This window comes from Spermophilus citellus (assembly GCF_964194105.1).
Source record: "Spermophilus citellus genome assembly, chromosome: 12".
Taxonomy (NCBI): Eukaryota; Metazoa; Chordata; class Mammalia; order Rodentia; family Sciuridae; genus Spermophilus; species Spermophilus citellus.
In genome coordinates, this window is record NC_138198.1 from 6809411 (window position 1) to 6834332 (window position 24922).

General features: G+C 36.9%; 1 protein-coding gene across 3 annotated transcripts in view; it reads left to right on the top strand.

Annotated features, from left to right (window-relative positions):
- The window catches only part of MFSD14B (major facilitator superfamily domain containing 14B), a 65278-nt gene that overhangs the window by 26815 nt on the left and 13541 nt on the right, over positions 1 to 24922 (top strand). For 2 of the 3 annotated variants that reach the window (XM_081263542.1, XM_081263541.1), the window contains 3 exons: positions 5085 to 5147; positions 18770 to 18897; positions 21693 to 21807. In XM_081263542.1, coding sequence (XP_081119668.1) covers positions 5085 to 5147; positions 18770 to 18897; positions 21693 to 21807 — 306 coding nt within the window. Of the gene's footprint in view, positions 1 to 5084; positions 5148 to 6137; positions 6228 to 18769; positions 18898 to 21692; positions 21808 to 24922 lie in introns of those variants that run through there. The other variant, XM_081263543.1, reaches the window with a different exon arrangement.

Consider the following 24922-nt stretch of genomic DNA (forward strand, 5'->3'; position numbering starts at 1 on the left):
TTTTTTTAAAATACCACAAAATATTGTTAACATTTTATACAGATAGTATTCAGTTGTATCTACTCTGATATATCTCCATTCTGATGTTGTTGTTCTTTCTGAATTTTCTTCTGTAATCAATTCTTGAAGACTTTCTTGTGTGTTGCTTCATTTGGTGCAGGTCTATAATTGTGCAGCGTGTTGTTTGTAATGCATGTAGTATCTTAAATCACTTGGGGAATATTTATACTTACTTTAAGGCTTGTTTGTTTCCTTCCATTATTAGCTGGTGGAGGTAAGGTAGATTATTTTTTCCTTTTTTTGTGTGTGTCCTTTTTGTTATTTTGAATGGTTTACTTTACTTTTTTTTGCTAAATTTTGTGTATCTGTAATATTTACAAGTAAAAATGTAGATTAGGGATTGAGAAATAAAATGTCTTCTGGGGCCAGGCAAGTGGTGATAAATGCATGAGGTGGGGTAAGAGTGTGCTGTGCTGTGGTTGGAACAGCAGCAACCACAATCTCTTTACTCAGCCAATTAGCAACATGGTAATTTTAGATCTTCTGGAATCCTATGAGAAGCTACAAATCATGGATGTTGGCCAAATCTTCTGAAATTCACACATTGACATTCACACTTTAAAAAAACAATGAATCAAAAGTGCATTACCCATCAGTTTACAGACGCATGTGTCTAAACACATTTCTGATAGCTTAATGCAGGGACTGGTTATAGGAGCTCTGGATGAAATGTGGGTACCCTGTGATTTCTTTAGTGTGTTTATAGGGCGTTGTGCCAATTTGGCTAGTCATAAGTAATCTGCATCACTATCCTTTTTAATCCCACCCCCTTTAATCCTGCATGTGTCCTGCTTAGAAATCCCACTTCAAAGAACTATACTTGTGATTTTTATCATGGGGTCATTACGAAGGTCTGCAGCTGTGAGAACAGGATACCAGCGAGCTTATTTTGTGATCTTTTAATAATACGTTCACTTGTGGCTGTTTTTTTTTTTTTTTTTCCCCTATCCTGATGGAGGGTTCTTCCTAGGTTCTGGAAAATTTATTTCTTCAAAGGTCTTCTCTCCCCCCTCAAATGTTACTTTGCTTCAACTCACAGGTTTTGTGTCAGCTTTTCACTATCTACTCTGGATCATCCAGAAGTACCTCACTATTCTTGGTTTTCCAGGGATGTTATAGGTTCTACTTGCACATTTCTTCTGTTACATTATTGGAAGTAGAGAAAAACAGCTGTGGGCATGTGTATGTAATGTGTAGGCATATGTTTATATATGTGCAGATATTTCTTAGTTTTTTTGCATTGGAAAACAGTTCAATTCTCAAAACTTTCTAAGTTACTTTTTTGTTAAGTGATAAGCAAATTATATTTTATGTTTACTGTAATCCTTTTTTTTTTTTGTTTTAAATAAGATGCCTCCATTGAGATTTTCTTATAAAAGGATATATTAAAAATAAAACCCTTGATCTTATCTATTTGCTGAACCTTTTGTCATTGGGTTTACTTTATTCTTTGATAAGAGTTCTTTTTCTTTCTTTCTTTTTTACCCGCCCCCCCACCCCCCCACCAATTGCACTCGAGTTTGAACACTTGGCCTTGCATATTCTAGGCAAGTGCTCTACCACTGAGCTATACTCCCAATCCTTTTTTGAGATTTTGAGGCTTGTGTCACTTGATTGCCTAGGCTGACCTTGAACTTAATCTTCTTGAGTAGAAGATTAAGATGTGTGGTTACAGATGTGGGCCACTGCACACAGCCAGTTATTTTCTTTTGTATTTAAATTAACTGTATACTTTGAGTTTTTAAATTTATCATTAAAAGTTTGAGTAGAGGCCGGGCATGACGGCGGATGCCTGTAATCCCAGCAGCTCAAGAGGCTGAGGCAGAAGGATCATGAGTTCAAAGCCAGCCTCAGCAAAAGTGAGGCGCTAAGCAACTCAGTGAGACCCTAAGCAACTCAGTGAGACCCTGTCTCTAAATAAAATACAATAGGGCTGGGGAGGTGGCTCTTTGGTTTTGTGCCCCTGAGTTCAATGCCCAGTACACCCTGCCTCCCCCTCAAAAAAAAAAGTTTGAGTAGAATATTGTGTGTTTCTTTACTCTTACTTTATTTTATGATGAAAGTTAGCCATCTAAAAAATGTTGTATATACTTATTTACTGTTGACTTGTTTTATTTATCTCTCCAATTGAAGATTTTATTGTTTCCCTTTTGGGATGAGGGATAGGAAACAGAAAAGCTGTTAAAATACAGATTAACATGTGAATATAGAAATTTTTTAGTTGAATTAAATAGTGTGAGTTGACCAGATGGGACCAGATGGTCCCATAGTGCTGAAAATCATAGTGGATCTAGTGTGTTTAATGTGGAGCTCAATGAATGCGCGCCATTCGTGCATGGCTGTGGTTCTGCTAGACTTAAGTGATTGTCTCTGCTTCCTAGGTTGCAGCACTTGCACAAAGAGGGTGCATGTTCAGATCATTTCCGTGTAGAATTGTTATAGGGAAGGTCAAGGTTGGAGGGTGAGTGTAGAGGTGGGGGCAGGGAAGAATCAGTTGGTAGGTGAGGGCAGCCCTGGAGTTAATGCACTGTTCAGCAGCAGCACATCCCTCAGCTCTGTTTCCCACTGACAAGGACTAAGAGGAAGCCATTGGGTAAGAGAGGTCTCAGAAATGTCTCCAGCTTCCTACCGTTGTTGGTCCAACGCAGTGGAGTATGGAAGGGAGAAATGTGGGACCAAGGGGTAATGGGATAATAACTGGCATACCTAGGATCAGAGGCTTTTTTTTATATATAAATATTGCTAGTTTTGCTAGTTTGCTGTATTTTTATGATGCACATAGCAAATTTATTGGATGGTTCTTATCTTGATCAGTATTTTTTTCTTTTAAAAGAAGAATGTCTATATCCCTATAACCCATGTTTTGTTGTGTTTTTTTTGGGGGGGGGCGGGTACTGGGGATTGAACTCAGGGGCACTGAGCCACATCCCTAGCCTATTTTTTATTTTATTTAGGGACAGGATCTCACTAAGTTGCTTAGCCCCTCACTTTTGCTGAGGCTGGCTTTGAACTCATGATCCTTCTGCCTCAGCCTCATGAGACTCTGGGATTACAGGTGTACACCACCACGCCCAGCACCTATATTATTTTTGGAAGATTTTTCAGAGAACTTTGATGATATTCCATTGAGATACTCAATATCCTTTATTTGTGTTTCTTTCTCCTGAGTATAAACAATAATGTTCAAATACTAAGATTAGAAATAATTTTTGAATGGATTTTAGTTTCATTTTTTTTAAGACTTTATTCTTTTTTTTTTTTTTTTTTTTTTTTGTGGGGAGGATACCAGGGATGCTTACCACTGAGCCACATCCTCAGCCTTTTTTAAAATATTTTATTTAGAGACGGGGTCTTGCTGAATTGCTTAGGCTTAGGGCTAAATTGCTGAGGCTGGCTTTGAACTCAAGATCCTCCTACCTCAGCCTCACCTCCCCAGCCACTGGAATTACATGTTGGCCACCATGCCCAATAAAAGACTTTATTCTTTTTTTTTTAAATAAAAGACTTTGTGCAAGTTTTTATGTAGATGTAAGTTTTTAGCTTCTTTGGGTAAATACCAAGAAGCATGACTCCTGAATCATTTGGTAAGAGTATGTTCAGCCAGGAGTGGTTTTGCATGCCTGCAATCCCCTCAGGAGGCTGAGGCAGGAGGATTGTAAGCTCTGAGCCAGCCTCAGCAACTTAGCAAGTCTCTGTCTAAAAATAAAAATAAAAAGAACTAGGGATGTGACTCAGTGCCCATGGTTTCAATTCCCAGTATCAAAAAAGAGTATGTTTAGTTTTCTAAGAAACCATCAGTCTGTCTTCCAAACTGGTACTGTTTTGTATTCCCACTAGCAATGAATGAGAATTTCTGTTGCCCCACATCTTCATTAGTTTTGGAGTTGTCAATATTATAGATGTGGGCCATTCTGATAGGTGTGAAATGGTATCTGGTTTTAATTGCATTTTCTGATAACATAATATACTGCATCTTTTCATATGCTTATTTGGCACCTTATATATTCTTTGGTGGCAGGCACATTTTTTAATCAAATTGTTAGTTTTCTTATTGTTGAGCCTTAATAATTCTTTATAAAATTTTAGTTAACAGTCCTTTATGAGTTTTTTTTTTTTTTTTTTTTTTGCAAATGTTCTCTCAGTCTGTGGCTTTTTGTTCTCTTGACAGTGTCTTTTACAGAGCATAAATCTTTTAATTTTAATGAAATCTATATTATTGATTTATTCTTTCATAGATTGTGCTTTGAATGATATACCTAAAAAGACATGGCCGAGCTGAGCATGGTAGTGCATGCCTGTAACCCCTACTTTTTAGGAAGCTAAGACAGAATCTCAAGTTTGAATGTAGTCCACAAAAAAAAGTTTTTAATCATGTGTTCTATATCTTAGAACATAGTAAGCATATTCATTTTTAAAGTCTGTATTGGGTAATTCCAAAATTTGACATTTTGAGGGATCTATTTCTGTGTGATTTTTTTTCTTTTGTCTTGTTTAGTGTTTTTTTCTTGCTTATAGACTCTTTTTCCTTTTGTACAAGGTTACCTGTGATTAAGTGCTGTTCATTTGAAAAAATACATGTATGATTGATTTGAAGCCTCAGTCATGGCTTCTTTAGAAGTGATTTTGAGTTTTCTAGGCATCTGGAGGTAATTTGTACAAATCTAAGGCTTGTGATTTTTCTGAACTACCTAGGTGTTATGAAACTGGGTCACTGAGTTTGTATAACCCTTTGAGGGCATCTACTTAAAGTTGTTGGTAGTTGAGGGTAGAAGCCATTAAATGATTCAATTTTTGCTGCAAATGTTTAGTGATAAGCAACTTTAAGTGCTGGGCTTACCTTTTGGCCTCACTATGTTATTACCTTTTCATGTCTTTAAGATTTTTTTTCTGCATTTCATGTAGTATTTTATAATTTTTTATTACAGGGTTCATCTTACTTCTGTAGCCTGCCATTAGTAGAGGCAGAAATCTTTCCTTTTAATTTACATTTGAAGATGTCTTGATGTTTGTTTGTTTGTTTGTAGGTTCTACGTGAAACATTTCCTCAACACACATTCCTCATGAATGGTCTCATTCAAGGTGTAAAGGTAAGAACAATTTTTGTGTGGTTCAGAATGAAACAAAATTATGAATTCTTAAGTAGTTCAACTTTGGAGATTTAAGTGATTCCTAGGGAAGCAATTACTACTTGCTCTGGAGACTTTAAATTTTTAGTTGACTTATCAAAGTCAGACTAAAATCAACACAAATACATTAGTCATAGATTGGTTTACTGTTAAAAATAATGTGAATACTTTACAGGTCTCCTTTTTTTTAATCAGATAAACTTTGAGTCTGAGGCAGAAGGAAGCATCAGAATTCAGTTAGATATTTATTTACTCTTACCACTTGATTTAAATAGTCTTAATTTATTATCTCAATTTTAAAAATAATGTGAATACTTTACAGGCCTCCTTTTATTTTTATCAGATAGACTTTGAGTCTGAGGCAGAAGGAAGCATCAGAATTCAGTTGGATGTTTATTTAGTTTTACCACTTGATTTAAATAGTCTTAATTCATTATTTCAATTTTAATGTGATATGTACCAGAAAAGATGATAGTAAAGTCTGTGGGTATAAGGTTATAATGTGCCCTTCCCAGCTTAGATACTGTGACTCTGTTTATCATTATGTTTTATGCATAACAACACACTTAAAATTGTGCCCTAGTAATTTGTTGAATTTAGCCATAGAAATTTGGATTCCCAGCTTTGAGCAGCATCAACTTTAATTAATATTATTTATTCTTTGCCTATTTTTGGAAAGGATTTGAGGATACAGTCAGTTTAGATAAAGTTGAAAGAACAAATTTTTAATACTCGGTAAGAGAAGGAAGAATATCATTAAGAATGGTGTCAGCACCAGCTTATGAGCACGGTAGATTTAAAAAAAAAAACTAAAATTTCACGAGAGAAAAAATGGATAAAACTATAGTTAAGTGCATCCTTAAATACAGTAGTTCTCAGGAAGGTTGCTTTATAGATATTTGTCTTGTAGAGAAACTGATAAAGTGTGTTTTATGTGTCTGGTTCTGCATAATAAAACCAACTGAGTCTTTAAAGATGAGCATGATGCCATGCTTCCACCAAGGAACATCTCATTCTATTCTAGAAGATAGAAGAGAAAAGGTATTGGGCTGGGATTGTGGCTCAGCCGTAGAGTGCTCGCCTAGCACAGATGGGACCCGGGTTCGATTCTCACATAAAAATAAAGGCATTGTGTTGTCTTCATCTACAAAAAAGATTCATATTCATTCATTCATATTCTCTCTCTCTCTCTCTCCCCCTCCCTCCCTCCCTCCCTCCCCCCCCCTCTTCCCTCCCTCCCCCCCCCCCTCTTCCCTAAAAAGAAAAGGAAAAGGTATTTCAGTTTATGCATGGGCTTGAATAAGGAATTGCTGAATTTCAATATGGTCTTAAATATTTTAATAATTGGTTACTGTTTCAGGGTAAAGACATAAAGATTACACTTCTACAGTAAAACATAGCTTTATTAAGATTTCTTAATATGCTTATTATTACAGTGGGAATGTGTAGGGCTTCAGATTGCCTTAGCTTAAAAATCTCTTCTCTGCATCTTATTAACTATGTTGACTTAGTTGAATGATTTAAGCTCCCTAAACCTCCGCTTGATTATTTAGGAATTGGGAAAGATAAGAGTACTTTCTATTAGGGTGCTTGTGAGAATTAAAAGATAGTATGTATAATAGCTCTTAACACTGTATTTTTTAAAATATTTTTTTTTAGTTGTAGATGGACACAATACCTTTATTTTGTTTGTTTATTTTTAATGTACTGCTGAGGATCAAACCCAGTGCTTCACACATGCTAGGCAAGCGCTCTACCACTGAAGTACAGCCCCCGCTCAACACTGTATATTCATGTACTAAATACTGAATGTTGCAAAGAAAAATAATGTCGAAAACAAAACCGAACTATTAGAATGAAATATTAGTGAACATTTTTCTTACTAGTTTGAGGAAGAATTTCATTTTAGAAAAGGAATTCATAAAGGAAAAGAATGAGTCTGTTATGCCAGGCATGGTGGTGCACACCTATAATCCCAGAGGCTTGTGAGGCTGAGGCAGGAGGATTGTGAGTTCAAAGCCAGCCCCAGCAAAAGCAAGGCCCTAAGCAACTCAGTGAGACCCTGTCTCTAAATAAAACACAAATAGGGCTGGGGATGTGGCTCAGTGCCCCTGAGTTCAGTCCCTGGGATTCCCACCGCCCCCCCAAAAATGAGTCCATTATTTTGGCATTTTAAACTTTGGTAAATTGAAACAATCAGCATCAAAATTAAAAGACAAATGAAAAAGTGTTATTTGTAACGTATATAATGGAAGAAGGAATACTCTTCTTGACATGTGAGTATGGTCAGAGTAAAGCCATAAGAAAAGGAGCAATATCCCAGAAGGGCAAGGAAAGAAGCATGGCAGCTTAAAAAAGGCATCGGTGTAAAAATAACCAAAGAAGCAAACTTAAATTAGGTAACGTTGTTATACATCAAATTGGTAAAAATTTTAAATTGACAAGAACTAATTTATTCAGTGTTTGGTGGGATGGCCCCCACACAGTGCTGATAAGAGGATTAATCGGTTTAGCTTTTTCTGGAATACATCTTTGAAAATGCTCATATAAGCTGGGGATATAGCTCAATGATAATGTGCTTTTGTAGCATGCAGGAGGCCCCAGGAATGGATCCCCAGCACTGCAGAGAAAGAGAATTCATTTATTTTAACAAAGTAATTTTTATTTCTATGAAGTTATTCAATTAAATAGAGTTACTCAAAGATTCAGGTAGGGGCTGGGGTTGTGGCTCAGTGGTAGAGCACTTGCCTTTAATGTGTGAGGCACTGGGTTCGATTCTCAGCACCACATATAAATAAAAAAAAATAAAGGTCCATCAACAACTAAAATGAATAAAATAAATAAAAAATTTTTAAAAAATTTAGGTAAAGGGCTACTATAGTTTTATTTGTAACAGTAAACGTGGAAACAATTAAAATGCCTTAAAATTAAATGAACAAACAAATACATTGTGATACAGACATATGATATCATGCAAACATATAAGGAACATGTGTTTGAAGAACATAATGTGTGAAACAGGACATAAACATAGTTCTGTTTTATTTTAGCATACATATGTGTTTATACACACACACACACATACATGTATATGTATATGCAGGAAAAATTATGAAAAGGGAATCACAATCACGTGAAGGTTTTTGTTTGGGGGTTTGTTGGGTTTTTTTTTTTTTAGTCAGCCTGGCAGTATCAGTCCACTGCTTTCTGGCCTCTCAAGTCCCAGAAAAGCAGTATGCTGATATGTTATCAGTGGTTCGTTACGTGTTTGGTGTTCAGTTTCTTCTCTTTTGCTTCTTTCAAGATTCTGTTATACTGTGTTTTGAAACTGAGTTCATCTTGGAATTTATTGATTTATTTCCATTCGTGTCTTTCATCAAAATTTGAAAGTTTGGGGGGACTGAAATGGGAAATATTCCATTATATTCCATGCATGTGTGATTATGGCAAAATGAACCCCACTAATATGTGTAACTATAATGTACTAATAAAAACAGGTAATAAAAAAAAACTTGAAGTTTTCAGGCATTATTTCTTCAGATTGTCTCTCTTCCCCTTTCTTTTTCTTCTTCTTAGACTCCCACTATGCATATTTTAGACTGCTTGATGGTATCCCAGGATCCTTTAGGATCTGTTCACTTTTCTATAGTTGTCTTTCTGTTCTTCAAGCTAATTTCCATTGTTGATTTTTTCAAGTTTTTGTATTCTGCCTGCTCAAATTTGCCTTTGAATCCTTTAAGTGACTCTAAATTTTCAGTTATTGGGGGCTGGGGCTGGGGCTTAGTGGCAGATCACTTGCCTAGCATGTGTGAGGCACTGGGTAAGATCCTCAGCACCACATAAAAATGAAAGAAATAAAAGCACACTTTCCATCTACCACTACATATATATATTTTTTTTAATTTAGTTAGTGTATCTTTCAGCTCCAGAGTTTTTGTTTGATTTCTTTTTTAGGTTTTCTGTCTAGTCATGATATTTCCATTTACTTCTTATATCATTTTATTGATTTTCCCCCCACACATCTTCCTTTAGTTCCTTTAGCATCTTTAAGCTAGTTACTTTAAAGTCCTTGGATCTGCTATTGGATCTTTTTCAGGTACAGGTTCTGGTTTTGTTTTCTTCTGGTGATCAGATTCTCCAGGGTTTGCTGGGGGTTTTGTTTTTCTTTTTACTTTCTTCTTTTTTTTTTTAAACTGTGGGCCAGGGATCAGCCTGAGATATAGACTTAGGTATATTCTTAGTCTGTGACTTCCGCTGGATATATGGTTACTTATACTTACTAGTGTATGTGCAGTTGCTTTCAAATATCCTAATCTTTAATATCTGCCTTCAAGAAGGAGAAAACAAGAGAAATAAAGAGAAAGAGAAAAAAGGGCATTGGACCTATAAGTCCCCCAGAAGATACTTTAGCTACAGTAGGAGGGGCAGTAACAAGGCCTCTTTGCCTACATTTCTGCTATGGAAGGCAGCAGTCAGTGATAAGATCATAGATCTCTAGTACTTTGGGGAGAATGCTGGCCTCCACACGTTGTATGCAGATTATTCTAGAAACACTGCCTAGCTTCCTGCTGTGGGGCTGGGGTAGAAAATGGGCTGCAGTGCCAAGAGCTGAAATTGATAGAAGTTAATTATATTTTCCTGGAAATTGTAAGTCTGCAGTATACTGCAGAATTCTAAAGTAATTATTATCACTCAGATTCTACCAAAGTTAGTTGCTCCTAGGTGGGAAAACAGATTCCATGTACTTTCTACTCTACCATCTTCCTAGAATTCTATTATTAATTTTTTTCTTACAAAGAAGTAAAACTCTTTAATTCTCAATGATTTTGAAATTGTATAAATTAGTATACTAAATAAACATTTGACTATTTTTTTGTAAATCATTAGAAATAGTTATTAGTGAAGACAGAGAATTTTTTAGTATTTTTACAAAAATTTGTATCAGTCATTGAATAATCAAGATCATTTTGTACTGTCATTTGACAGTCACATACTGCCTTACAAAGCAAGGACTTGCCTGTGTTATTTGTGATGATTATATTCTATTCCATTATACCATAATATATTTACCATTTCCTTTCTTGATGGTTTTCAAATTATTGAAGATAATTTTATACTAAAATTTTTAAAAATCTTACCTTGAATCTTGTGTTGATTCTTAAAATTAGAGTTGTAAAGGTGTAACTAGGTTGGGTATTTTTGTAGGATCTTACATATCTTCTAGAGCAATTGTGCCATCTCACAATCCCACCAGTGTTGTGTAATGTCTGTCTCATCATACACTCATGAAGGTGTTGTTTTTCAGATATTTATCTGTTCAGTGGCTTGAAAATTATATTTTATTATTACTATTTTGGTAGTACTGGGGATTGAACCCTGGAGCACTTTACCACTGAGTTACATCCCCAAACCCTTTTTTTTTTTTTTTTTTTTATTCTAGGACAGGATCTTATTAAATTGACCAACCTGGCTTTGAACTTGGATCCTTCTGCCTTGGCCTCCTGAGTATCTAGTATTGCAGTCATGTGCCACCATTCCCAACTAGACGATCAATTTTACTTTTATTTCTCTGATTACAAATGAAACTGTATATTTTTACATGTGTTTTGCGCTTAACTTTTGTGAAGTATCATTCAAATGCTTTATTTTTCCAATGGAAACTGTGCAGTTCTTTAATCACTACTTTATAAGTATTTCCTCATTATTTAATCAATTTTTAATTTAGTACCTGTTCACCTTAACAGTTATAAAGAAAAAAAAATTCTCAGACTGATTCCACTTCTCAGATTCCCAGACTTTCCAGTCATTTTCTGAGCCACGTCCCCAGCCCTATTTTGTATTTTATTTAGAGACAGGATCTCACTGAGTTGCTTAGCATCTCAATTTTGCCAAGACTGGCTTTGAACTGGCAATCCTCTTCCCTCAGCCACTGGAGCTCCTGGGATTATAGGCATGTGCCACTGTGCCCACCTTTTTCTTTGTTTTGTTTTGATTTGGTAGCACTGGGGATTTAACATGGGAGTATTCTACCACTGAGCTACATTCCCAGTCTTTTTTTTTTTTTTTTTTTAGTTTTGATGCAAGGTTTAACCTAGGCTGACCTCAAACTTAGAATCTTCCTGCCTCAGCCTCCCATGTTGCTGGGATTTCAGGCATGTTCCACCATGCCTGACTAGAGCAGTCTTCCTTCCTTCCTTCCTCCCTTCCTTTCTTTTCTTTTCTTTTTTATTTTATATTTTCTTGGTGCTGGGGATCAAACCCAAGGTCTCACACATTCTACCACTGAGTTATAGCCCCAGCCCACAGCAGTTTTTCTTTTTATGAAATTTAAACATATGACAGAAGTTGTTGTCTGACTAGCAAAGAAAAGTTGTATCAGTCAGGGTTCTCCAGAGAAACAAAACCAATAGAGTGTGTGTGTGTGTGTGTGTGTGTGTGTGTGTGCGCGCCCCTGCGCGCGCGCGCGCGCGCATTCTATTGTAATGAGAATTATTTAATGGTTGGCTGTGGGGGCTGGCAAGGCTGAAATCGGAAAGGCATCTAGCAGGTTGGCAGCTTCATGTGTTACTGCTGTAGCCTTCACCTGTTTGCATGAGGCATGCCTACATTACTGAGAGTGATTCTTTTTCCTTAGAGCCAACTAATTACAGATGTTGTCAACACCAACACCTAGACTGGGGTTTGGTTAAATAACTGGATTCTATAGCCTCACTAAACTGACACATAAAACTAACCATCACCAAAGTTATGGTCAACATGAGCATTATCTGTAACTATTTTCTTCATTGAAATAGCTGGTCCAGTTGCCCAATGTCTACTTTAAACCCTCCTGAAACTTTAAAGTTATTAATAAGAGCCCTTTTGTTAGTAGGTGTTATTTTTTATACAAAATTTGATATCTTCATCAATGACTCAAACCAATTTAAAGCATCTAGAGATTCAAGACATCAAAGAAGCAAGATTAATCCACTTCCAGGTGGGTGTGAAGATTATGAGAGCCTCCTGATCAGTAGACTAATCCATTTGATGGATGTATAATTTGGATTAGTGGGTGATTACTGTAGGCAGGTGGAGTATGGCTGGGTCACTGGAAGCATGCCTTTGGGAATGACATATCTTTCCCTGGCTTCTGGCTCTCAATCTCTACTTCCTGGCTACCATGTTCTGCCATGATGTTCTGCCTCACCTCCAGTCCAGAGCAGTGGAATTGACCAACCATGGATTGAGAACCTCTGAAATCACGAGCCAAAATAACCTTCCTTCAAGTTGTTCTTGTCAAATTTTTGGTTACAATGGTGAGAAGCTGACTGACACACTTAGATTTCACATTGCTGCCAGGGAAGACCCCGGGAGCCAGCTTGAGGGTTCGCTCTGAGGGGTCCTCACAACTCACTGAGACTGATATCTTCTTCCTGTTGTAGACTTCACTGTTCAATTTGATTTTTATCAAGAATACAGCCACATTGGGCTGGGGATGTGGCTCAAGCGGTAGCGCGCTCGCCTGGCATGCGTGCGGCCCGGGTTCGATCCTCAGCACCACATACCAACAAAGATGTTGTGTCCGCCGAGAACTAAAAAATAAATATTAAAAATTCTCTCTCTCTCTCTCTCTCTCTCTCTCTCTCCTCTCACTCTCTCTTTAAAAAAAAAAAAAAAAAAAAAGAATACAGCCACATGACCTTCTGTTCCTCTACCAGGACACTTTTCCAGGGAATTTAATGGTTTTCTGTAGTCCTAGGAATTGCTATGAAGTGTCCCCTGCATTTTAAATCAAGTAGTGCTTAGCATAGTAGTTTAGCAAAAAGTGCACAGAAACTATTGTCTGATAATGTTAAGAAATCTCAGGGGAAAAAAAGGACATCTTTCAAGTTATTAATTCTAGGCACAGAATGCTTTTCATAAGTACACCTATACAAGTGCGCACGTGCGCACATACACACACACCAAAAAAAAAAAATACTTGGAACTGAAATAAAGATTGTCCTTTTGTCATCTTTTAAAAACCATTAAAATAGCCTATTTGACCCCAAATACAGATTGCAGAATCACATCGGTTACACATCCACATTTTTACATAATGCCCTATTAGTAACTGTTGTATTCTGCTACCTTTCCTATCCTCTACTATCCCCCCTCCCCTCCCATCTTCTCTCTCTACCCCATCTACTGTAATTCATTTCTCTCCTTGTTTATTTTCCCATTCCCCTCACAACCTCTTATATGTAATTTTGTATAACAATGAGGGTCTCCCTCCATTTCCATGCAATTTCCCTTTTCTCTCCCTTTCCCTCCCACCTCATGCCTCTGTTTAATGTTAATCTTTTCTTCCTGCTCTTCCTCCCTGCTCTGTTCTTAGTTGCTCTCATTATATCAAAGAAGACATTTGGTATTTGTTTTTTAGGGATTGGCTAGCTTCACTAAGCACAATCTGCTCTAGTGCCATCCATTTCCCTGCAGATTCCATAATTTTGTCATTTTTTAGTACTGCGTAATACTCCATGGTGTATAAATGCCACATTTTTTTTATCCATTCATCTATTGAAGGGCATCTGGGTTGGTTCCACAGTCTAGCAATTGTGAATTGTGCTGCTATGAACATCGATGTGGCAGTATCCCTGTAGTACGCTCTTTTAAGGTTTTCAGGGAATAGTCCGAGAAGGGCAATAGCTGGGTCACTTGAATCTAATGTATGAAATATGGTATGTCAAGAGCTTTGTAATGTTTTGAACAACCAATAAAAAATAAAATAAAATAAAATGAAAAGTAAAAATAAAAAAAAATAGCCTATTTGAGACAGGTGACTTCATATATTATATTGTGATCTTTTATATTAGATTGTACTCTTAATATTAAATTAGTTTAATGATTGGTCTGAATCATGGGCCTAGAGGTTAGAGCTCAAGCTGTGGAGCTACACAGATACATGAGCTGAATCCCACTTCTGCAGCTGGGAACCCTGGGCCTATGGGCTACTTACTAACTGTGGTAGCGCCCACCTCACAGAGAGGTGGATTCTTGTGAAATGTGTAGATCAGTGTGGTGTGTGTGAGTGCTGGCAGTTATTATTGCTGCTTTAAGACCTGCTAAGCTTTCTTGTAATGAGAAGTTTGAAGCAGTGGCTTATTTCTAAGATTCAGGAAAGCCTTTTGACTTTCCTTTTTCTTTTATTTTTTTCTGCTTTCTCCTGGAGACTCCTCCCTGCTTTTCTTGCCTTCCCTCCTCCATCTCTCAGAATCCCCAGCCTCTCTTGCCTATATTGCTTCCCTTGGATTCTGCAGCACATAGCTCCCCATGTTTTACAGATCTCCTTTCCTGGTCCTCATGTAATTGAATTAACTTCACATTATGTGGCTTGCTTTTTTTCCCTATTAAACTGATTGATAGGCACTCTGGGAAGGAAGCTCTATACTATGTGCAAAGTCTCAGGTCCTACGACATAATGATGAGCCTGTTTTAAAAATTGTTTTTGCACTAAAAGATCTGTATTTGTCAGTTATATGAAAAAGAATAGCAGTTCCATTGATGTGAGATTTTTCTTTGATTTAGTTTTAAGGAATAGAAGAGATTTAAAAATCATTGTTATTAAACTATTGTATAAGGACTGGGAATGTAATTGGGTGGTAGAGTTGTTGAATAGCATTCATAAGGTCCTAAGTTCAGTCCTCAGTACAATAAGAAAAATAAGAATGAATATAATATGGGGTTACCAGTGATTACTTGTTGCAAGTTCCTCTTGACTTATTAAAGGAAATTCCAGTTTTGCCCAAAAGTGTTAACAGTTTTTATGGAAAAATTTAAATCTTCAGAAATATATGACTTTATACTTTAATTTTCAGAAGTACCATGATTCTCTCAAACTTAGTTATAAAGTTAATTATAATTTTTTAAGGGACACAAAATACTATTTTTAGTTTTAAGGCTACTGACCCAAACTATATATATTATCAAATATTCTGCCAGTTGTATGTTAAGAAAATGTGTGATTGAATTTCTATGATGACTGCTAATTTAAAATTTGTGTATGTTTGCTTTTGGTGAGTTTTATTTGCCATTCTTTATAAACTTTAAAAATGTTTTGGGTAATTTCATTTAATTTAATGAGCTTTAGTTGCTGCTTTGTAAAATTAGGGCCTATACTTGTTGGGTTATGGTTGTATGATATGAGTACAGTAAGTATTGACCCCAAAATCAGTGCTCATAGTGCTTTCATGGTCATTTGCAGATGCACTCAGAGCAGGGAAAAGTGTTGAGCTGCTTGATGTGCGTGTTTCTATCAGGTTGATCAAGGCCACATACTGTCCTTGTTTCCCCTGGGAGCTGTGGTTCCACGTGCACTAATACAGGGTTTGTGGTGACTTTATAAAACATAACCATTACCATTGTGAATAATGAGAACTGACTATATTTCACATGAAGACTAGGGCTTTCATGTCAGTCTGGTTTTAATTTTTAAGCATTTTGTTCTTACCTGCAAATTGTACTCTGCAGCTTCAGTATTTATGAAGTACTTACCCATCAAAGTACAAAATATCCTGCTCAATCTACAGCTCTAGTAATGTAGCCAGATGGGATTTAAGGCCAGTTTGGGTAGTAAAGAAATTAACTGACAGCAGAAAATCTTTGATTTTTAGGAAATATGTTTTCCGAAGAAGCAAGTGTTCTATTAAATTGTTACAGCATCTTAATGAAACAGAAGATACCTTTAGTATCTGTTATTGTCATTGAGGATTTGATTTCAGTAATATTTAAAGTAGGTATTAAAATGAAATTTAAATACATAATCTAGGAGGCAATAATTTTTTCTATCAAACTACATTATTTTAAATATAATTTTAATACTCGGCCTTCTCATATCTGTTATTTAAAAATGGCATACATGGGGCTGGGCACATGGCTCAATGGTAGAGAATGTGCAGGGCTCAAGCACCGCAACACACACACACACACACACACACACACACACGATGTAAATTCCCAATGTTAGCAATGTGTGAAATCTGAAATCAAAATTGTCCAGAAACTTTTCCTGGGTTCTTTGTACTTCAGAAGTTTTTGTTACTGTTTTGATGGTGTTTGTGTTTATTCTTTTCTACTGCCTTCCCCTCTTAAATTTCTTTTCATTTTCTCAGGTCTTCACTGTTACTTGTGAGATTTTGAAGCAACATAAAATGTTTTCTAAAATACATGAAGCTAATTATCACAAGTCCTAAATTTGAGCCCTTCTTCTGCCATCTTTTAGCTCTTAAAGGAAATATATTTAATCTTGTATTACTCTTGATAGGAGACCACATCAAATGCCCTTGAAGTCTATCGTGGCTCAAGAGTCAAGATTCATTTCCTGGGCCATGGGTAAAGTTTACATTTCATAGGAGCCAAAAAAGCTTTTCTCTTCAGCTGCACTTTCCATTGAGTTCTCCTCTCACCTCTATTTACTTTATTTTACCCACGTCTGCTCTCCTGGACAATTCGTGTAGGGTTAACTGGTGGCCAAAGAGAGTTTGGAATCTGTTCCTTTTTCTTCCCAGCTATGTGATCTTGGAAACTTCTGTGAGTTGATTTACTCTTAAAAGTTCTGTTCAGTTCACCAACTGGGTTCTAGTATAGACCTCAGGGTACAGAGATGAAAAGGAGCCTCCTCATTCTGATACTACTCTGTTTTTAATACAGTAGAAAAGATAGGCAAAAAGTAGAATTGCAATGAAGTTTTGAAATGACAATATATTATGTGGGGAGATTTGTTTATTATGCCCCTTCCCTTTACCCTATCCCCATGATGTAATGAATACTGCTTCATTAGCTGAGAGACTAGCTAGAGGAAGAGGTGCTTCTTGTTCCTGGTCAGGAAGAATGACTGGCAGCTTACTGGTCCAAGTGTGGGAAGGATAAGCAGGCATATTGGGAGCCTATGCACAAAGGAACATGGTACATTCAGAAAACCACAAACATTGTGTGTAGCCAAAGCATAGGATATTATGTCAGTGGTCAGATTTTGGTGAGTCCTATTTATATGTTATGCAAAGGTGCCGCAGTCTTGGCTGGGCACAGAATCACGAGCCACCACACACCTTGTAGATTAAAACAGCAATTCTTTATTCCCGAACTCACACAGGCCTCTACACACGTTCTGGGGAAATCCAAGTTCTGCCGCGCAATACACACACGTTCTGGGGAAATCCAAGTTCTGCTGCGCAATTCACGTCCCAAAATACTTTTCAATTCCACGAGAACTCAACAGGGAACTCAGGCAGCAGGATACGCCCTATTCCCAGCAGCAATAACCTTAAACCTGGAACTGCCTAAACCCAAATTGTCTTAAACCGGGAACGCCCTAAACCCAAGGAGCGGGATACTTCCTAAAACCTGCAGGATACACCCTAAACCTGGATCCACCCTCGTCCTTGAGCAGGGTCACCTTTCTCAAACACACGTGCAATGTCACAGCGAATTTCCAAGGCAAGTCCATTTAACATGGGGTACGCTGGCAAGGAAATTTCCGATGCGTCATTCCTACTTGGCAATGGCCCTCAGCACAAAGGGTTTTGGGTTTTTTTTCTTTTGTACTGGGGATTGAACCCAGTGATGCATAACCAATGATCCACATCCCAGATTTTTTTAAATGTTTGAGATAGGTTCACACTAAGTTTCGTAGGGCCTCAGTAATTTGCTGGGGCTGGCTTTGAACTTGTGATCCTCCTGCCTCACCTGAGTCACTGGAATTACAGGTGTGTGCCACCATGCCTGGCCAGAGAAATTTTTTAAACATATTTTATGAAAATTTAAATGTGTAAAAGTAAGAAATAATATATTATTTTATTATTATTATTATATTATAAATAATATAATAATATAATGAATGCCTGTGTCATCACCTGTTTCATTAATTACCAACATTTTTCTGCCCTTTTCCATCACTGACTCTCTCCCGTTCCCTTATCTGTAGTGTTGATATGAAAAGTGGCTAGCAGTGACTGGTAAATAATGGGCAAGTGGAAGATGTGAGTTTCTTTGCTTCTATGTATGTTATTTGTCTCAAACTCACTTTCCCTTAGCCTCAGCTCTGAAAAAATTGAGTTGTTCCTTCCTCCTGAAATCACTAGTCAGGGAGAATCTTTACTTTTAAATGGCAAAGAATCCACTTTTCTTTTGGATATTTAAGGTATATACACTCATTTTATCCCTGTAAAGCCCTTTGAGGTATAGGCATGTGTTCGTTGGTATCTTCATCGCACTGCTTAATCCTGAGCCGAGCACAGAAGCAGTGTGCCTTATGTATTTATTAAGGTGAATTAAGTTTCTGGCTTCTTCCCATATGCTCAGTGCATTTTAATCTTAAGACCCAACCATGGATATATGTTTCACATCATCTTTTTCTTAATTTCTTCTAGAAAGCAAGCTTTTTAACTCCTTTTTTCCATTTCTAATAGCATGTTTAGGATGTGAATTTGAATTTTTTAAAAAAATTAATTTGTATTTAATGTTTCAAATTATTCTGTTTGGGGAACTAATGCATCTAGAAAATAAGAATTACAGATAATTGGGGGATCACATCCCAAATCTAATCTTTGCTTCTGTTTCTTCCCCAGGGCCTGCTCTCTTTCCTGAGTGCGCCCCTCATAGGCGCTCTGTCCGACGTGTGGGGGAGGAAGCCTTTTCTCCTTGGCACTGTGTTCTTCACCTGCTTCCCTATCCCACTGATGAGGATCAGCCCGTGGTGAGTGGCTTAGCTCTTAACTATTGTACCAGTATGTTTTGAGTCATGTGAGAATAATTGAAGTTAAGCAGTCCTAATCCAAAAATTTGAAATTCTCAATGCTCCACACTCCAAAGATTTTCAACCACTGACACGACCATTCTGGTGGTTTGTGTACACAAAGTTGGTTTCATGTCAAAAATATTACATAAAATTACCTTCAGGCTATGTGTATAAAGTATGTATGAAACATGGATGAATTTCCTGTTTAGACTTGGTCTCACCCCCAAGATATTTCATGGTGTTTATGTAGATATTCCAAAAGAAAAAAAAAAAATCTATCTGGTCTCAAGCATTTCTGAAAGGCATACTCAACCTGTACTTAACTTTTTATTTTTATTTTTTAGTTGTCAGTGGACCTTTATTTAATTTATTTTTTTATATGTGGTGCTGAGGATCGAACTCAGTGCCTCACATGTTATAGGCAAGAGCTCTACCACTGAGCCACAACCCCAGCCCCTGTACTTAACTTTTGTAGGTAACTTCAAAACCATTGCAAAGCATTTGTACCTGTGCTTTCATTTGTTCTCTTTGGTACTGCCAAAAGCCAGTTTGGGCTATGGACATCCATGCCCATTTTATAAATGAGAAAGGAAAAGGTTCACAGAATTAACTCTCAGATAAATTACTCAGGTAAATAAATAGAAATAAAAGGCAGATATTATTGCCATGGTGTCACTTATAGGAGTGCCATCTTGGGAGTAGCTAACAACCCCCTTGCATCACCACTGTGGCTCATGGATATTGCAAATATACTGTTTTTGTCAGCTCATGGCTTTGGGGCACACCTGAGCATAGTTTGTATTATAATAGATAGGAGTTACCTTTTTCTGTATTATGGTAGGACTGATAGTCCATTCTAAATCATAATATGAATTTAAATTTGAGTTCAGTTTTTCCCCTTAAGTGCAATAAATCTAGCAGGTAGCCAAACTCTCTTTATTTACCATAGAGGAGTGGGAATTTATACATCCTCTGGAGGCCAGAGCGTGGTATTTTGGGCACTATTCATGCTGCTGAGATGCCCTTTCTATGGAAATACAACACTTAAATCTGGAAAATTTCTTTCGGTGGAGTGTTTTGTTTGTTGGTATTTTGATATGGTGCTGAGAATCAGAGAATTTTGGGATGAATACTCCACCACTGAGCTACATCCTCAGACTTGTTTTGGTTTTAATGCAGTTAATAGATTCATAGGGTTTGTTTGTTGCCTTGTGTAAAAATACTTTTATTTGATTTTTGACAGGCATTTCATGTCAACATTTGTTACATTCTAGTAACAAATGGGCCAGGAGTGGTGATACACACCTGTAATCCTAGCAACTTAGCAAGATCCTGACTAAAATATAAAAAAAGGGCTGAGGATGTAGCTCAGTGGTAGAGCACCCTGAGTTCAATCTCTAGCACCAAAGAAATAAAAACAAGTAAATTTGTTGGGTTCCAATAATTATTTTTATTTTCTACCAAGTGATAAAATTTTATAATCTACTACTGATACTGAATCTTCATGTCCAAGAACATATTGTGCTTTGCCAATTAGTTTGGGCTTTGTTTTTTTGTTTGTTTTTGTCTTTTGCTAGCTTAAAATTCTTAAGATCTGTACATTTGTTGGTAAGGTTTATTCCTGTAAATCTTGCCCTTTCTGTTTTATTCCAGAATGGGCTTTTTTCTTAAAATTGCTTGACTTTCTATGTATATTAATGTCATCTGTAAATAATTTTTTATCTTTTTCCTCCCCGTCATTATACTGGTCCCTGATTTTGTTAATTTTGCTGACTAATGAATAAGGTTGAAGTGATGATTGTGGGCTGTTCCTCAGAGGTGTGAAGGGAATGTTGCAGTGTTTCACCCTTAGATCCGAGGCTAGCTTTTGTGTTGAAAATTACTCATTCCTATTTTATCCAGCGATTTTCTTTTGTTAAATCAAGGTTGGCTATGAAAGTTTATCAAATGGATTTTTAGCATGAATGGAGATTATTTGCTTTTTCTCCTTATGAGTTATAATAGGATTAATTATATTACTCTGTTTCCTAATATTGAAATATTCCTGTTGCCTGGAATGAACTCTACTTTTTTCTAAGATTCTGTTTGCTAATATTTTAACTAGGGTTTTTTTTTGTTTTGATTGTTTGCTTTTTGGAGTACAGGGGACTCGACCATTGAGCCACTTCCCCAGCCCTATGTTGTATTTTATTTAGAGACAGGATCTCCCTGAGTTGCTTAGCTCCTCACTTTTGCTGAGGCTGGCTTTGAACTCTTAATTCTCCTGTCTCAGACTCTCAAGCCGCTGGGATTGCAGGTGGGTACCACTGCGCCCGGCTTAATTAGGTTTGCATCTGTGCATATAATAGACATTTTTGGTCTTAATTGCATTGATATTTTTGTTATGCTTTTTCCTTTTATGTAGATTTTTAAAAATCATTTGTCATATATGTCCTTTTCTTAATTAAAGCAAGAAAATTTGAAAGATTTTTATTCTGTTGGCTACCTTTGAAACTATATACCTAAAACTGTTAACTTTTACTCAGTACCTTTATTCTTTTTTTCTCTTGTTTTTTCATTTTTTTAGACCAAATGTATCCCTTTGAGCAATAACAGTGTCTTCCTCCTCATCATAATTTTTCTGCCTTTAAATATACATTACCTATACATGTGTATTTACTTCTTGGTTTGTAATCTTTACATGATGTCTTTGGTGCTGGTATAAAGCTATACATAAATGCCTCTCCTGGGTAATAAAAATAATCTTTTTATAGGTGGTATTTTGCGATGATTTCTGTGTCTGGAGTCTTCTCAGTCACGTTCTCTGTGATATTTGCCTATGTAGCTGATGTCACTCAGGAGCACGAGCGAAGTACTGCTTATGGATGGGTAAGATAGTGACTTAATTTTTTTAAATTGGAGTGATATTTAACATTCTATTAGAGATTCACTGGGAAGTAAGATTTAAAATACAACTCAGAAGTGGAATTACAGAGGTGTTAGAGCCTGAGCGAGTTAATCTATCGTTACTCTGTAGCTGGTTGAGTGTCTTGGGCACTCATTTGATTTATAGTACTGTAGAAAAATAACTATTCATTCAGGCAGCAAATAGTTGTTGAAAAATAACAAAAGTTATAGGGGACTTTGATAATTTGGTTTATTAGACCATCTTTCTGATATTCTCAGACATGATAAATGGTATTGTGGTTATGTAGGAGAAGAAAGACCTATTAGAAGATGACAGCTGACGCATTTTGGGTCAGTGTCACAACTCTGCAAATTACTTTCAAGTAGTTCAGGGGAAAAGAGCATAAGCACATGTGGATGAACCACATGAACATGTGGGGGCCACTTTTGCGTGCCTGAACCTGTTGGTACATACATGTGAGTGTGCATAGTACCCTTCTTCCAAATTCCTCTAAATGAAAATGTTCAAAACAATAATAAGAATAATGATGATCTGGCTGGATTGTGGAGAATAATAGGTTAGAGGGGAATGAATGTCAGAAACGCAGGTAATTACTCATTTCTTTAAATCCCACTTCCTGGAATAGAGTTAAGTATACCTTCACTGTTACTAAGTGCATAAGTTCACGAATCAGGAATGGGCATGTAGACAAATGTCCACCCTTCCACAAGACAAAGCAATTTTTACTTTGTCAGCTTTAGATATCAGTAGTTCAAAAACTTTTCTTTCATTCAGCCCCTCCTCCCCACAACTGCCACTTGCTCGCTCTCCTTCCTTCTTGAATTCTTCCTATGCATGTCTGTCATGCCCTATCCTGAAACAAGGGCATCTGCAGAGCGTTGTGAGGACAGAGGAGAAAGCTGACAGTGTGGCCTCAAACAAGGCAGGATATTCAAGGTGGCATGTAGGGTTGGCCCTCAGAATGGTACAGAGTGCCAAGAGCTTGTTCATCACAGTAACATAGCTTTCTTCTGCACCATGGGAAATGCCTGCAGAGATACTCATTTCCCTGTGATTTTATGAGATTTCTGTCCCTTGCTTTCATCAGAAAACTATTCACAAAGCTATGGGGCTGAGCAGCAATTCTCAAGATTTTTGAGAGTGAGTTCTGAAATAGTCACCAGAAATGACTCTGACTTACCTTCTTAGCTTAGCTCATCATCATAAGGTGCCATCACCTAAGATGGCAGTTTAGATTAGTGCCTACTCATGGGGCACTGAGAGAAGCCAATGGGTGCACATCCTAGCTGAGTCAGGGCCCTGCTGAAGTATCCCAGCCAGCTCCAATGATTCAGCAAGTAGACTGCTGGATTTATCCCTTGACCAGTGACTACCTTGACATTTGCCCCTTGCAGCCTACCTGTCTTACAGAGATAGGTGAATTTATTGCAATTTACTTTCAGGATGTGTGAGTTCAATTCTAAAATGCATTTTGAAATCCATTGAAGGATAATATATAATGTATATGTACCTTCATTACTAAACTTTCTCTAGTAAACCAAGAAAGGATAATTTTTTTCCAGGCCACAGCAGTGAATAGTCCTGTTAATGAGTAAATTAATGCTCACTGAGAGTTTGTTGTGATGAAGTCATTCTTTAGATTTATTCACCAGAGTCCTGTTGAATGTTATGTGAAGAGGCATTTAGATTTAAAACATCAATAAAAAAACTAAACAAGGAGGCTTCTTTAAATTTTAAAAAAGGCAAAACATTGCAAAAGGTGGTCATTAGTTTTTTGACATCATAGATTTGCTCTCTCTGCACCTCAGGACACTGCGGTGATGCTCCCTTAACCCTGAGGATTCTACCCCAGTGCTCCCACAGAACCTGAAGAGAGTTAAGCATTGCTTTCATTATTGTTCACATGCCACTGCAATTTACAGTGGTGGTCCTAATCTTCTCAAATTAAGTGGAAAGAGCAGGAGCTTTGTTATCTTTTTCGATTGATATATAGTAGGTACTCACTAAACACTGAAGAAAGGAATTCCTAATTCCCAAATTGGAATTAACATCACCACCCCCTCTCCCTGCCTTCTTTTTTTTCCCTTTGTTTTTCTTTCTGTCTCCAGAAATACTTTGCTTTGACTTTTGGCTTCTATAGTGTTTTGGCTATGATAGAATTTCAGATATGTTGAATTTTAAATTAAGCTGGGGGATGAAAGATGATAGAAGAACATCATTGGCTTACCAGGAATCATAATTCTAATCATGGGTGATGATTTCTGTTAAGATCTATTAGAAGTTTAAATACCTTACAGATATGTTTTTGCTACTCAATTTGGTTATAATTTGGAGTCTGCCCAATAAGCTTCTGAGTGTTCACAGTGCGTTCTAAAGTATGGGAATGTAGAGCACAGTGGGAGGAGACTCAGTGTGGCTTCAGATTGTACATGCCATTGACTGGCTCTGTGGTCTGTATTGGACAGTTGATAGGGTTATGAAATCCACAGTTCACTTCTAATCAGAAAGAAAACTTCTCAACACATTTTGCATTCTTTTTTTATTATAGTTTTTTCTCCTAAGAATATCAGGGTTTTTCTTCACTCTGGGTGCTAATAAAATGGTCACCAAATGGTGAAATAGTGCCAGGTTTTTGAAAGATGAATCAGGCACACCTCCTGAGAAATTTGTAGGTTTTATCATCAGCTCTACAGGGATTATTTTTATACCCTTCTCCATGCATCTCCATTCTCCAGTTAAAGACCAGAGTGAATGTTTTATTTATGGGGTAAGTTTTTACAATTTTAATTTCTGATATTTTTTACTCCCCATAGTTCTCTAGGATATCTCCAATTAGTTAACAAACTAATTTATTCACAAGTAAATAAATGTGAATAAATTATTAAACAGAATTACTTTAATTCTTTTTCATTCTTCAAATTTGTATGCAACAGATTCTTTTTTCTTGTTTAAAGCCAGGAGAAAGGATTGGTGCAGGGGTGCACCTGGGGGACCCTGGGTGAGAGAGTGCTTTTTCACAGGTGTGCTCCTGCAGCAGGCAGGACTCTGGGTAGGAACATGTTTTCTCTACAGGTG